The sequence below is a fragment of the Nannospalax galili genome, unplaced genomic scaffold (assembly GCF_000622305.1).
Source record: "Nannospalax galili isolate Female #2095 unplaced genomic scaffold, S.galili_v1.0 scaffold1480, whole genome shotgun sequence".
NCBI classification, from domain to species: domain Eukaryota; kingdom Metazoa; phylum Chordata; class Mammalia; order Rodentia; family Spalacidae; genus Nannospalax; species Nannospalax galili.
Window position 1 is genome coordinate 114,780 of NW_008346536.1, and position 15,116 is coordinate 129,895.

The window sequence follows — 15,116 nt, forward strand, 5'->3', positions numbered from 1 at the left end:
GCAGCTTCTAAAATCTTTGGATAACAGGTAGAATCTGCTTATCTTATCTTTGGAGATCAGAGGAGAGGCAGGCTGCTTCTCAGCAGAGTTTGTTTCCCTTGACTCCAAAGGTCAAGGTGAGGTCCCTGTTGGGGAGGGGGGAAACTGCTGCTGTTTGGAACCCTAACACATACATTGCCATAGACATTTAAAAATCTGCCTTTGCTGAAGTTTAAAGTTGATAAAAAGTCCATGAGGGTTCGGCTACCTTGCTTATACAGCCCAAACCTACCTACCTTAGGGGTGGCCCTACCCACAGTAGACTAGGCTCTCTTACATCAATTAGCAATTAAGAAAATGCCTCACAGACATGGCCATAGGCAATTCTAGTGGAGGAAGTTCTTCAATTGAGGTTCTTTCTTCTCAGGTGACTCTAGTTTGTATCAAATTGACAAAACTAATCAACATGATCAGTTTTTTTATTTTTTACTACTTTTTTTTTGGTCTTTTTGATACAGGGTCTCCCTGTAGCCCCAGCTGGCCTGGAACTCACTATGTAGGCCAGGCTGGCCTTGAACTCACAGAGATCCGCCTGCCTCTGCCTCCTGAGTTCTGGGATTAAAGGCGTGCACCACCATGCCTGGCCCAATGATGATTCTGTTTTTAAATTTTCGAAGAACAGCCTTGTTTTCTACATTCCCACCAACAAGGCACAAAGGTTCTAATCACTCCACACCCTGGCCACACTCTCTCTCTCCCCCTCTCTCTCCCTCTCACTCCCTCCCTCTCACTCACTCCCTCTCTCCCTCTCTTTCCTTCTCATGTTCTCTATCTTAATGGGCATGAAATAGTGTCTCGAAGTGGCTTAGTCCACCCTTCTCTGAGGATACAAGATGTTGAATGTCTTTTCGCAGGCTGGTCATCCATTGCTTCACTGTCTTTTGAGAAATGCATGTTTTTGTTCTTTGCTTATTTTAAAAACTTAAGTTACTTAGGCTTGTTGTTAAAGAAAAGACATCTTGAGCTAAGTCTGAAAGCAGAAACAGTCCAGGTAGGTAGATATGGGCTTCTGATAGCTGGCCCAGTCAGGATGCTTTAAGGCAAGAGGCTGTGGTATGCTGACAAGATGGGCAATGGGTTCTGTAGTCGACAGACCAATATCCCGTAGCTATGGTTCTTCAGGATTTGGAGTCAATTAGGACCCCAGACCTGTATATATTTCTTAGTACAATTCAAGTTCTACAGTTTACTCCCACCCTAAGTTGTCCTATTACACAGTATTCATCCTATGCCATTGGGAAAGAACTTTCAGCCTCCATCCTCATCCTGAGTAGCAGATAAAGTAGACTTTACATTTCTAGCTTATACTACAGTGTTATTCTTTGTTTTGTTCTTGGATATTTTTGGTTCAGTGTAGTTTAGTTTCTTGAGATAGGGCCTTGTTATATAACCCAAACTGGCCTTGGACTCATAATCCTCCTGCCTCAGCCTCCCAGGCTTCCACACAATATAACCATCTTTAAAAGTTTTCCCTTTCAAATTCTAGCCCGGCCTGGTGGTGCACGCCTATAGTCCCAGCACTTGGGAGGCAGAGGCAGGTGGATCTCTGTGAGTTCAAGGCCAGCCTGGTCTACATAGTGAGTTCCAGGACAGCTGGGGCTACAGGGAGACCCTGTTTCAAAAAGACAAAAAAAAAAGTTTTCCCTTTTAAATTCTAATCTTAAATATATTGGAATTTGTTTTTGTGCATGTTTGAGGTGGAGTGGTTAATTTCATTTATTTTTTCCCACATGGAAATACAATGTTCTGGACAGATTAACCCCATACCACTAGCCTGTGTTGTCACGTTGGTCATAAATACACTCGGGGTATTTTTTTTTTTTTTGGTGTTTTTGAGACAGGGTCCCCCTGTAGCCGGGGCTGCCTGAAAGTCACTATGTAGACCAGGCTAGCCTTGAACTCACAGAGATCCATCTGCTGCTGCCTCCCGAGTCCTAGGATTAAAGACATGCACTGCCACGCCCAGCTATGTTTTTTAACTCTTTTTCCTGACTCTGTGCCAGTGCCTTTTGGCCTGGATTACTCGTGGCACCTTATCAACATTGATATTTGAAAGAAAGCATTTCATCTCTGCTCCTCTTATGCTAGGCCACTTAGCTGTTCTTGGCCTTTTGAAATTCTATGCAGATTGCATCATCAGTTTGCCAAGCTGTGCAGCTGCGCCCACCTGTGCTCATACAACTTTCTGGAATGTTAGTTGAAGTTACATTGAGTCCATAAGTCAAGATGGTTAGAATTTAAATCTTTGTAAGTTTACATCCTTTTTTTTTTTTTTTTTTGAGACAGGGTCTCCTTGTAGCCCCAGCTGTCCTGGAACTCACTATGTAGACCAAGCTGGCCTCCAACTCACAAAGATCCACCTGCCTCTACCTCCCAAGTGCTGGGATTAAGGGTGTGTGCCACCATACCCGGCTACATCCTTCATTTTATGACATGCCTATGTGTGTATTTAGGCCTTTAATTTCTCTCAATATTATAAAATTTTTTGGTCTTTTTGAAACAGGGTCTTCCTGTAGCTCCAGCTCACCTGAAACTCATGATGTAGATCAGACTGGCCTTGAACTCACAGAGATCTGCCTGCCTCTGCCTCCCAAGTGCTAGGACTACAGGTATGCGCCACCTCGCCTGGCTTTCTCTCAATATTATAATTTTCATACACATTTTGTTAAACATATTCCTGGATGCTGATATTTTCCATGCCGTTTTATGTGGTGACTTTGGAACTATTTTATTTTTCTAAATATTGACAATATATAAAATTAAAATTAATCTTTTCTAACAAAATGTTTTAAATTGTCCTTAACTCTAGTTCCAGGAGACCCAGTGCTGCCTTCTGACCTTGTCAGGCATTGCACACTTACATACTTGCAGGCAAAATGCTTATACACATAAAATAAAAATAAATAAATTTTTAATATGTGCTAAATTTCATCAAATTCTTTTTCTGGATATTTTGAATGGATATAATTTAAACATTTTAATCTACTAATATGTTGAATTACATTGACTGATTTTATCATGTTAAACAAATTTTGCATTTCTGGTATAAGCCAAACTTCACCAAAAATTATACTCTTCCTAAATGGCAGAACATGGCTTGCTAATGTTTATTTGGGATTTTGTATCTCCATTCATGAATGGCATTAGCCTGCCATTTTCCTTATCTTATAATGTCCCCATTTGAATTTTGGTGTCAGGGTGATGCAAATCCCTTAAAGTGGATAATGTGACACCAGGTATGGTGGTGCATGCCTTTAATCCCAGCACTTGGGAAGCAGAGTCAGAAAGATGAGACCAGTCTGGTCTATACAGCAAATAGACAGCTGGGGCTACAGGGAGACCTGCCTTTAAAAAAACAAACAGGGCTGGAGAGATGGCTCAGCAGTTAAGAATACTAACTGCTCTTGCAGAGGACTGGGTTTTGATTCCCAGCACCCACATGGCAGCTGCAAACCATCCTTAACTCCAGTTCTAGGGGAATTGGACACCCTCTTCTGACCTCCACAGCATTGCACGACATGGGTGCACTTACATACATGAAGGCAATACACTCATACACATAAAATAAAAATAATAGGGCTGGAGAGATGGCTCAGCAGTTAAGAACACTGGTTGTTCTTGCAGAAGACCCAGGTTCGAATCCCAGCACCCACATGGGAGGTAACAACTGTCCGTAACTCCAGTCCCAGGGAATCCAACAGCCTCTTCCTACCTCTGCGGGCATCACATGACACAGGTGCACTTATCTACATGCAGGCAATGCACACATACACATAAAATAAAATTAAAAATTAAAATAATAATAATAATAATAAAGAATATATTTTTAAGAAAACAAATAAGCCGGGCGTGGTGGTGCATACCTTTAATCCCAGCACTGGGGAGGCAGAGGCAGGTGGATCTCTGTGAGTTCAAGGCCAGCCTGGTCTACATAGTGAGTTCCAGGCCAGCTGGGGTTACAGGGAGACCCTGTCTCAAAAAGACCAAAAAAAAAAAAACCAAATAAACAAAAAGAATAATATGCCTCCTTTTTCTGTTCTCTGGAACAGTTTGTATAAAATTGTGTAAAGTTCGAATAATTTTTTCAAATAATCATAAAAATTCATTCCTGAAGCATTTATTCTAGACTTTGGGGAAGATTTCCAATTGTTGGTTTCTTTTTATTAGTTAAAAAATTTTTTTAATATGCTTGAGTGTTTTACCTGCATGCATTTAAGTCCACCTGTGTCATGCAATGTTCACAGTGGTCAGAAGCAGGCATCAGATCCCCTGGAACTGGAGTTATAGACAGTTGTTAGTCACCATGTGGGTGGGTGCTGGGAATCAAACCCCAGTCCTCTGCAAGAGCAGACAGTGCTCTAAACACTGAGCCATCCCTCCAGCCCCTCGTATTTTTAATAGTTTTCGGAAGTAAGATTTTTAATTTTTTTCTTCTTAATCAACTTCAATATGTTTTTTTTTTTACTAGTTCATTTCAGTCTTCAAAGTTTTACAGAAGCCAGGTGCAGTGGCACATTACTGTTGTCTCAGGTGCTCAGAAGGCTGAGACAGTGTTGCAAGACTTTTCCTGTGGAGACAAGAACAAAGATCTCCTTACCCCAGATAGGACTGACACTGGCCAAAGTAACAATGCCACCAAAATCGGACTTGGCAAACCAGTAGAACAGCAATTCCCAAAGCCGTATCCCCAGAGCTCTCCTCACAACTTGCAGGCAGCTCTGCCAGCTGGTCTCTGTGCCCCCACAGTTGTGAATGCTTGTATAACCTTGGGAAGGAGCTACTAAATCCTGTAAGTTTCAGGACATTGCTGAGACTTGTGAGTTTTTTATTTCCTAAGCCTTGTACATTTGGCTTCTATCCTGAGTCTTAATGAGCCTCTTTCCAGGGTGGACATATGCTTGTTTCAAAGGAAATGAATGCATAACTGGCAGAAGGGTCACTGGAGCCCAAAAGTTCAGGGCCAGTCTTGCAGCACAGTAAGACTTAAATTTTAAAAAGGTTTTTTTTTTTTTGGTCTTTTTGAGACAGAGTCTCCCTGTAGCCCCAGCTGTCCTGGAACTCACTATATAGACCAGGCTGGCCTTAAACTCACAGAGATCTGCCTGCCTCTGCCTCCCGAGTGCTGAGATTAAAGGCGTGCACCACCACACCTGGCCTTTAAAACGTTTTTAATCTGGGTGTGGTGGAGCACAACTTTAATTCCAGCATTCAGGAGGCAGAAGGAGGCAGATCTCTGTGAGTTCAAGTCCAGCCTCGTTGACATAGCGAGTTCTAGGTCAGTTGGGGCTATAGGGAGACCCTGTCTCAAAAAGACAAAAAAAAAAAGAAGTTTTTAAGAGAAACATATTCATGGTATCGTATTACAAAGTAGTACAATGATCATCATTATTTTCCTTTTTTTTTTCCTTTGGTCTTTTTGAGACGGGGTCTCCCTTGTAGACCCAGCTGGCTTGACATTTTCTATGTAAACAAGGCTTGCCTTGAACTCAAAGAGCTCTGCCTGCCTTTGCCTCCCGAGTGCTGGGATTACAGGCATGGGCCACCACGCCAGCCCGTCATCATTATTTTCATGACATTTGTTGCCCTTGTTTAATTGCTTTGCCCTTAATCAGTTGTTTCTTCCTCCTCCACCTTTTTCCTCCTCCTACTTCCCATCTTCTTCTAAATCTTCCTCTTTTTCTTCTTGACTTACAAGCAATAGGAAGCTTATTCCTCATAGTCTGGAGACTGAGCAGTCCCAGGTAAAGCTGTGGCATAGTCATCAACTAGTGAGAGCCTGCTTCCTGTTCTATAGGTAGCTGGGGGTTTGGTTTGGTTTGGTTTGGTTTGGTTTGGTTTTTTGGTGTCCTCACTTGGAAGAAGAGGTTGACAGGCTCTCTGGAGTCTTACAAGAGTAACTCTCCCTTGAGCAGTCTTGCCAACTTTGAGCATTGTTGGTCCACTCTGTTGTATTATTTCTTGGTAGGTAACAATGAATACACATACTTCACTGGTTAGAGTCAAGATGGTGTAAAATCGTAGATTAGAAAATCCACAACAGTAAACATTGTACAAGTGCTTGTTGGATGATGGCAGTTAACTTCTAGGTGCTTCCTACGTGTCTGGCTCTGTTCTTGATGCTGTCATTGCTGTGTCTTATTGCTTGTGGCCTTACACCTGTTCTGTGAGGTGAGCAGTTATTATCCCCACATTACAGATGAAGAAATCCATACTCAAATCGAGCTCAAAGGCCACTATGAAGTCTTAGATCCACTCGGTAGAATGTGACAGTTAGTGCCCTGCAGCCGTGGGAAGATGATTAGCCATGGCCCTCACCAACTCAGCAGGAAGGCTTTAGAGAGTTCTGTTTCCCAAGGGTACAAAGTACTTTCTCAGCATTTTTTCCATGAGCCTTCTCTGCCTGGTATAAACACTCCTCAGATTCTAATGGTCCTTAGAACCTCCTGTGTTTCGTTGCTCAGTAAGTATTGATTAACTACCCCTCTCTGGATCTTCGATTCACCTTGGATATTGCTGAGTGCATAAAAAGCCTGGTTTCTGCTCTCCTGGAATGTAAAATGTGGAAGAAGGATGATAAGTAAGTAGCTAATGTGTGCTTAATTATAAATTGTGACATGGTCAGTGGAGGAAGTGAATGTGGATGGAACTCTAAGAAAACCTTCTGCGGTTGAATGACAAAAATTGACCCCTGCAGAGTGGCACTTTAGCTGAGACCTGAAGAACAGGTGGCAGCCTCATGACAGCGAGGAGAAAGGCAAGCTCCTGGCCAACAGAAGCACGGAAAGAATCCATGTGTGAGCTTGGAATGCAACAGAAGCCAGGCAGACAGCAGCTCAGTGGGGAAGGAGGGATAGATAGCAAGATGGTTTTAAAGGGGTAGGAAAGGGCCAGGTCATACAAGACCTGGAGAGCTGTGGAGAATTTGTTCCTGAAGTGCTGGGAAATCACTGAAAGATTTTAAAGCACAAGATTCAACTTCAATCTGTGTTTTAAAACAGTGCTTTGGAAGCCAGGGAGATGCTTAGCCTTGCTGCTAAGCCTGATGACTTAAATTCAATCTCTGAGATCCACATGGTGTAACAGGAGAGCTGACTCCCACAGATTGTCCTCTGACCTCACACATACACACACACACACACACACACACACACACACACACACACACACACACACAGACATGTAATCAAAAATTTAAAAGAACACTTTGAGCCAGGTGTGGTGGTGCACGCCTTTAATCCCAGCACCCAGGAGGCAGAGGCAGGAGGATCTCTATGGGTTCAAGGCCAGCCTGCTCTACATAGTGAGTTCCAGGCCAGCTGTGGCTACAGGGAGACTCTGTCTCAAAAAGCCAAAAAAAAAAAAGGAGACTTTGAGGGGCTAGAATTGTAGTTCAGTTGGTAGAATGTATGTACAAGGCCCTGGGTTTGATCCCCAGCATGACATAACCTGGGTATGGTACCCAGGACAGTGATTCCCAACACTTGGGAAGTAGAAGAAAGAAAATCAGTAGTTCAAGGTCATCCAGGCTACATGGGAGCTTAAGGCCAAACTGAGATACACCAGACCCTGTCTTGATGATTTTTTTTGGGGGTGGTCAGGTTGACATGGTTTAGTCACCTAGGAAGAAGGAACCTCAACTGAGGAATTTTCTCCATCAGATTGGCCTATGGGCATGTCTATGAGGCATCTTCCTAAGTGCTGATTAATATAGGAGGGCCAGCCCACTGTGGCTGGTGCCACCCCTGGGCAGGTGGGCCTGAGCTGTATAAAAAGGGCAACTGAGCAAACCAGGGGGATGAAAGCTAGTAAGCAGCCTTCCTCCCTGGTCTCTGCTTCAGTTCCTGCCTCCAGGTTCCTGCCTTGAGTTCCTGTTTGGGCTTCCCTTGATGATGGACTGTGAGCTGGAAGCTAAATAAACCCTTTCCTCCCCAAGTTGGTTTTGGTCAGTGTTTTATGACAGCAATTGAAAGCAAACTAGAACACTGTTTCAGTAATAATAATAATTAATAATAATCACTAGCACAGTTTGTCTGCAGTGTAGGGGATGCACTAGATGGAAGTGAAAACAGGAAATGACTGGGTGGGTGGAGGCTCTCACAACTGCTCAGGTGGCAGATGATCTGGACTAAGGTGGTAGCAAAAATGACACAAGCAGATTACTGTAAAATATTTATGCAGAAGGAGAGGCAACATGGGCTGAAAGATGGGAACTGGGTCATGAAGAAAAGAAAGACTCGGGGTGACTTTCTGCTTACAGGCCTGAACAAAAGTCTGAAAGGGGGCTTCACCACCCACTGGGTGAAGAAAACAACCCTAGAGGTGTGGGCAGGATCAAGGACTTTAACTTTGGTGGATATTGATGTAGAAATGGTATTTCAAGTCATAGGCATGAACCTAGAATCATAGCCAATAGCATGGAGAGATATGTAGCATTAGAAGGGTCCCCAAGTGGATCCACAGAGGGAGGACCAGCAGAGACGCAAATGAAAACCAGGGGGCAAAGAGTCTCTGAGATGGATAGGGTGGATGGTACTTCTCAGTCCCTCGCACACTGGGCTGATTGTGACAGTGGGGTGGGCAGTTAGTGTCCAGGGCAACAGCAGTTTCACCGAGTCACGGGTAAAAGGCAGCTTGGCATAGACTGAAGAAAGGATGGGTCATGCTTAGGGTATGAGAACACAGAGACTCTTAGGAGAATTCCTGTGTCCAGCTGCCGCTTGACGAGAGAAACTTTCTCGACCATAGTAATGTGTGGCAGCTCCAGAGAGGCAAAGCCATGAGACACTGTTATCTCTCAGCTTTGGGAGAATACAAAAATGATATTTGGTTCACATTCCTGTTCGTTCCGTATTATTTCCAGCTCCTCTTTTTTGGTGCTGGGGATCTAACCCAATGCCTCAGGCATGCTCAGCACACTTTCTACCACTGAGCTACCTCCCCAGCCCTATTTTTAACATCCTTATTTATGCCCCATCTTTAGATCAAAATTGAACTCAAGCAGGCACGGGAGAAATTACTAGACAGTGCAAGGGTGCACTCATCACTCATGGCGGAGTGGAAGCACTGTCAGCAGAAAGTCAAGGAGCTGGAGCTGGAAGGACTTAAGCAGGCTCAGAGCCTTAAATCACAGCACAACCTGCAGGGAAAGCTGGCTCAAGAGAAGTCAAAAGTTGCCCGTGCCAAGGAAAAGGTAATTATCTTCACGCTTAATAAACAGTGTGCCTTGAACATGGCTACTGAATTCCTGCTCCCTAAAGACTTCAAGAGGTAGGGTTGGTGCACACCTGGGGATAGTCAGTCTTTTTCTTTACTCTCCCTGTGACTTCCTCTTTAAAATTAAAAGATTTTTTTTAATTTCATCAGCTCATACCATTGCAGTAAATCTTGTGTACTTTTGAAAACTATCTGAATTTTAAACTATAAATTTGGGGGCCTAGAGAGATGGCTCAGTAGGTTTAGTGCCACACAAGCATGAAGTCCTGAGTTCCGATCCCCAGAACCCTCAGCACATGCCTATAACCCCAGCTCTGAAGAAACAGAAAGAAGAGGATCCCTGGGACAGGCTGGCCAGTCTCCCACACTGATGAGCTCTGGGACAGTGAGAGACCCTGTCTCAAAAAATAAAATGGAAGCAACAGAAAACACCTATTTTGAACTCTTGGCCTATACACACATATATACACACACATGTGCATGCACACACATGAACATGTACAACCATGAACATGTAAAAGCCAAAGGTCTTTTATATCTTTCAGGGTTTTGTTTCATTTTTTTGAGACAGGGTCTCCCCATAGCCCCAGCTGGCCTGGAACTCACTATGTAGACCAGGCTGGCCTCAATCTCACAGAACCACCCACCCCAGGTTGCAATTAAAGGCATGTGTGCTCCACCACACCTATTTTGTAATAAAATGTTATGTTTTATTTTGTGTGTATGTACATACACATACATGTTTGTGTGTGTGTGTGTGTGTGTGTGTGTGTGTGTGCGCACACAAGTGCCACAGTGCATTTGTGGCAGAGTACAACTTGTAGGAGTCAGTTCTCTCTTTCACTCTTTACATGGTTTCCAGGGATCGAGCTCTCTCACCATGGCAAGGCTAGCATGGCAAGTGCCTTTATCCTCTGAGCCTTCTTGCTGGCCCCAGTTTTGTAATTTTTTAAGAGGTGTGTTTGTTGTGAAATGAACCATTTTCAAATACTGCCCCTGCATTTTAGGTTGCTTAACACTAGGTGGCGGTAGTATGTAACAGGTGTGTGTGTGTGTGTGTGTGTGTGTGTGTGTGTGTGTGTGTGTGTTGTATGTGTATGGGTGCACATGCCCATGTGTACATGTGTTGAGGCCAGAGGAAGACATCAGCAAGAAATCTTGGATGGATGTCTTCCTCTAACACTGTCTGCTACAATGCCTTGAAACTATTACTCTGTATATGTGTGTCCATTGACAAGGGTCTCCACGTTCATAGTTCCAAAGGGCAGAAAGTAGAGACAGCCCACTGCCACCAGATGTGATAGGTCAGTTGCTGTGTATCTGCATATTAGCACACAACAGTGACGGTGAATGAATGAACTAGAAACACAACCAGAATACCGGAGCTCACTGCTACCTGTAACTAGCAGAAGCCAATGGGCAGAAACAGGAATTAAACCTTAAAACTGCACTTCATTCAGAGAGCTGCTCATCTGTGAAGATGGTGTATTAACACCCGAAACCTGCTTTATATGTCAGCTCTAGCAAGCAGATGACACAGGGAGGAGGGCCAAGACAAGTTCAGTCATTTCAGAGCTCAGCTTCCCCCTGCTCAGTTGTCAGCACGTTTCAGAGACATGATGTCTGCGCTGCTCTTGTCAGCATCCATCACCTCTTCCTCATCTGTGGATGCTCACCTCAGGGAGAACATCTTGAAAAGAGTCAAATTATGGGCTGGAGAGATGGCTCAGCAGATAAGAGCACTGTCTGTTCTTGCAGAGGACCCAGGTTTGATTCCTGGTACCCACATGGCGGCCAACAACCATCCATAACTCCAGTTCCCTCTGGCCTCCAAGAGCGTTGCAGGGCATGGGTATACTTTCATTCAGGCAGGCAAAACACTCATACATATAAAATAAAAATAATAAGATTTTTTTAAAAAAAGGGTCAAGTTACTTTCTGTTGGTATCAACATTCTCTTCCTCCAATGCATCTGGACTGGTGGTGGGGGGTGGTTCACTCAACACATACCGTTAACAGTATGTATGTACTAAGCTCTTAATAACATATATGTGCAGATTCCTTTTACGGTATGGTGCACAAGACTGTCTTTATAATACAGAATATGGAAGTGCCCCTGTTGACCCCTCCTGAATCCTATCATAGGTACATGCTATAGTACAATTTAGTATTGATTTTTTTTGTTGTTTGAGGCAGGGTGTCATTATAGCCTGCTGGCCTTGAATTTGCTATGTATTTGAGGATGGCCTTGAATGTCTGATCTCTTTGCCTCTCTCTGCCTCTGGAGTGCTGGGATTATACACATGCAACACCATGCTTGGTTTAGTGTTGTTTTTTTTTTTTTGTCATTTTCTGTCTCAAAAAGACAAAAAAAAAATTTTAAGAATTTTAAAAAAGATAAAAGGGGGGCTGGAGAGATGGCTCACCAGTTAAGAACACTGGTTGTTCTTGCAGAAGACCCAGGTTCGAATCCCAGCACCCACATGGCAGCTAACAACTGTCCATAACTCCAATCCCAAGGGATCCGACAGCCTCTTCTGTCCACCGCGGGCATTGCACGACACGGGTACACTTACCTCCATGCAGGCAATACATACATATACATAAAATAAAAATAATAAATAAAAAATATTAAATAAAAAAATAAAAAGATAAAAGGGAAAAGCATAGAAATGGTTGACACTTAATCTAGGGTGGGAAGGGAGGAGTCATCGAAAAAGTTAAAGTGTAGACTTCAAAAGTATTGAAAATACTCTCCTTAAACAGGTTTGAAAGTTTGGCAGTGTCCTTGATAGTCAGTGTGTGAAACTGTAGAATGAAGAGTGAATATCTTTAGCTGGATGTAATGGCGTACACCTTTAATCCCAGCACTCCAAAGGCAGAGGCAGGTGGATCTCTGTGAGTTCAAGGCTAGCCTGGTCTGCATAACAAATTACAGGCCAACCAGGATTACAAAGTAAGAACTTGTCTCAAAAATAAAAAGTGAATATCTTTACTAAGAATTCTCAGGCTGAGTGTTTAGCTCAGTGGTATAGCACTTGCCTGGTGTACTCCAGGATCTGAACAGGATTCCCAGCATCCGACAAAGAAAAACAGAGACAGAGTGAACCAGGTACGTAGGCAGAAATAAGAGGCGACATACCAAGACTCTGTCTAAACAAAACAAAAACTAATGAATTTAAATTGTTTATTTTTTTAATGACAAATTCACCAAGCTTTTATTGAATGTCATATTTCAGTAGGCACATCTGAACTAAATTTTTTATTTATTTTAAATTTGCATGTATGAGTGTTATGCCTACATGTATGTAAGTGCACCATGTCGTTCAGTGCCCGAGGAGGACAGAAGAGGGCGTCAGATTCCCTGGAACTGGAGTTCTAAATCGTTGTTAGCCACCATGCGGGGGCTGGGATTCAAACCCAGGTCTTCTGAAAGAGCAGTCAGTGCTCTTAGCCACTGAGTCATCTCTCCAGCCCCCTAAAATTAGTAAATTTAAAGGAGCCTTGTATAACAAAACTGTGTTTTTAAATAACCTTTTCTTCTAGTACATAAATTATGAGATATAATTATTTAAAATTTATGAATTAGGGGGCTGGAGAGATGGCTCAGTGGTTAAGAACACTGGCTGTTCTTGCAGAAGACCCAGGTTCCAATCCCAGCACCCACCCAGCAGCTAACGACTGTCCATAACTCCAGTCCCAGGGGATCCGATGGCCTCTTCTGTCCTCCACGGGTATTGCACGACACAGGTGCACTTTCCTACATGCAGGCAATACACACATACACATAAAATAAAATAAGTAAATAAATAAAATATTTTTAAATAATAAAATATTTTTTAAATATTTATGAATTAGATTTTCAGTTCTATCACTGGTACTAGGAAATATGCTAATAGGTGCTTGGTTTTATTATTTATTTGTTTAAAGTGTATGAGTGTTTTGCCTGCACCACATGCATGCAATGCCCTTAGAGGTCAGAAGAGGGCATCAATCCCCTGGAACTGGAGCCCTGGACTGTTGTTAGCCACTATGTGGGTACTGGGAACTGAACCTGGGTTCTCTGCAAGAGCAGCCAGTGTTCTTAACTGCTGAGCCATCTCTCCAGCCCGAGGTATGTGGTCTTGAGAGTCTTGTTCTGTTTTGAGGCATAACTCCTTGAAGCCACACTGTAGAGAAGCTGGTCACTCTCACACATTGCTGTTGGAAGTGTGAATAGTTCCAGTATATATGGAGGCAGTTTGAGGTCATCTATTGAGTAATAGTAGTAAAAACTCTTGCTGTAGCAAATTCCATCTCAACATTTATTCTACAGACGTTATAATAGCCAAAGATTGGAACCAACCTAATGTGCCCCAGGAGGAGGCTAATTGTAGAAGTCTGTCATATCCTTATGGTAGAATGGTACACAGTGATACAGGGCGCAGAAAATTCACCACGTGCACAAAGGGTGAAAAACTCTCCAAGCACATTGTCACCTTAAAAAAAATGAAGATGTATAGTCATATATTGTGTGATAGCCAATACTGATTGTTATGGGAATGATTTTCCTGGGGATGTCTTCTGTTACAAATGGGAATTTTACCTAACATTGTAACCAAAGTTAATCCTATGTTTTGAGATCATCTAACAATAACTATTCAATCTGCTTTCTTAGTGTATAATCAGCTTCCTTAGATTTAACTAGTCTTTAAGAAAACCATGTAAATAAACTTCCTAGGCCTTGGGCTCCTCCTGTAATCAACTTTTGTAAGCTAAGATAAGCAAATAGCTTTACTCCTAGATTCTGTTCCCTATTTCTCCCTCTTGGCCCTTCGTTGCCCCTAGCCCAGAATGTGTGTGTGTGTGTGTGTGTGTGTGTATGTGTGTGTGTCTGTCTGTGTCTGTGTCTGTGTGTTAGTGTGCCTATGCTGTGAAAATATCATTGCTAAAGGCAACAAATTATCCTCAGTTTATGTTGAAAACAACAGGTAGGATTATTTTGGTAGCATCTGTTTGTGGTTGTGTGTGCTGTTCTAGGAGAGTAGGGACCAGAAAGAGAAAAATCCTTCCCTGATAAGACAAGTTCCTCGTTTCTTTCCCATATCATGCTGGGTTACTGTTTAAACAAAGAGAGTTCACCCTTGGTTGTAAGAGTTCACTTTTGGCTCCAAGAGGCCAGCTGACTTTGTTCAGGCACTGTCACACTGTGGCATCTCTGCCACAGGTTGTCCATTTGACAGAATCTAAAATGACCTAGGAGGCAAACCTCTGGGCATGTCTGTGAGAGATTTCAAGGTTAAGTTAATTGAGGTGGGCAGACATAGCCTCATTGTGAGTGGCCCTCATTGACTGAATAAGGAGAGAGTGAGCAGAACACCAGCACTCCTGCTGCTGTGACTTTTGCACCATGATGGACTGGACCCTTAAACTGAGTCAATGCCGGGTGTGGTGGTGCACGCCTTTAGTCCCAGCACTAGGGAGGCAGAGGCAGGCAGATCTCTATGAGTTCAAGGCCAGCCTGGTCCAACATAAGTTACAGGACAGCTGGAGCTATAGGGAGACCCTGTCTCAAAAACACCAAAAGGGAAAAAAAAAACCCAAAAAACTATGAGTCAAAATGAACCCTTCCTTCCTTAGGTTGCTTTTGTTAAAACAATAAGAAAAGTAACAAATACACATACATGCCACTATCTGCATAAATTTTTGTGTGTATGGAAGATAACTATACAATATTTGTTTACAAATACATCTCTAGAAGGATACACAAGAAACTGATAATTGTGGTTACCTACTTGGTAGAGGAAACAGGTTCTTCTTCACTCTGTGCCCCTTTCATAGATGATAGATAGATAGATAGATAGATAGATAGATAGATAGATAGA

General features: G+C 42.9%; 1 protein-coding gene across 1 annotated transcript in view; it reads left to right on the forward strand.

Moving 5' to 3' along the window:
* The window catches only part of Ccdc30 (coiled-coil domain containing 30), a 151,551-nt gene that overhangs the window by 89,691 nt on the left and 46,744 nt on the right, over nucleotides 1-15,116 (forward strand). The window contains exon 7 of the mRNA XM_008842840.3: nucleotides 9,020-9,229. Within this exon, the coding sequence (XP_008841062.1) occupies nucleotides 9,020-9,229 (210 nt within the window). The remainder of the gene's footprint in view (nucleotides 1-9,019; nucleotides 9,230-15,116) is intronic.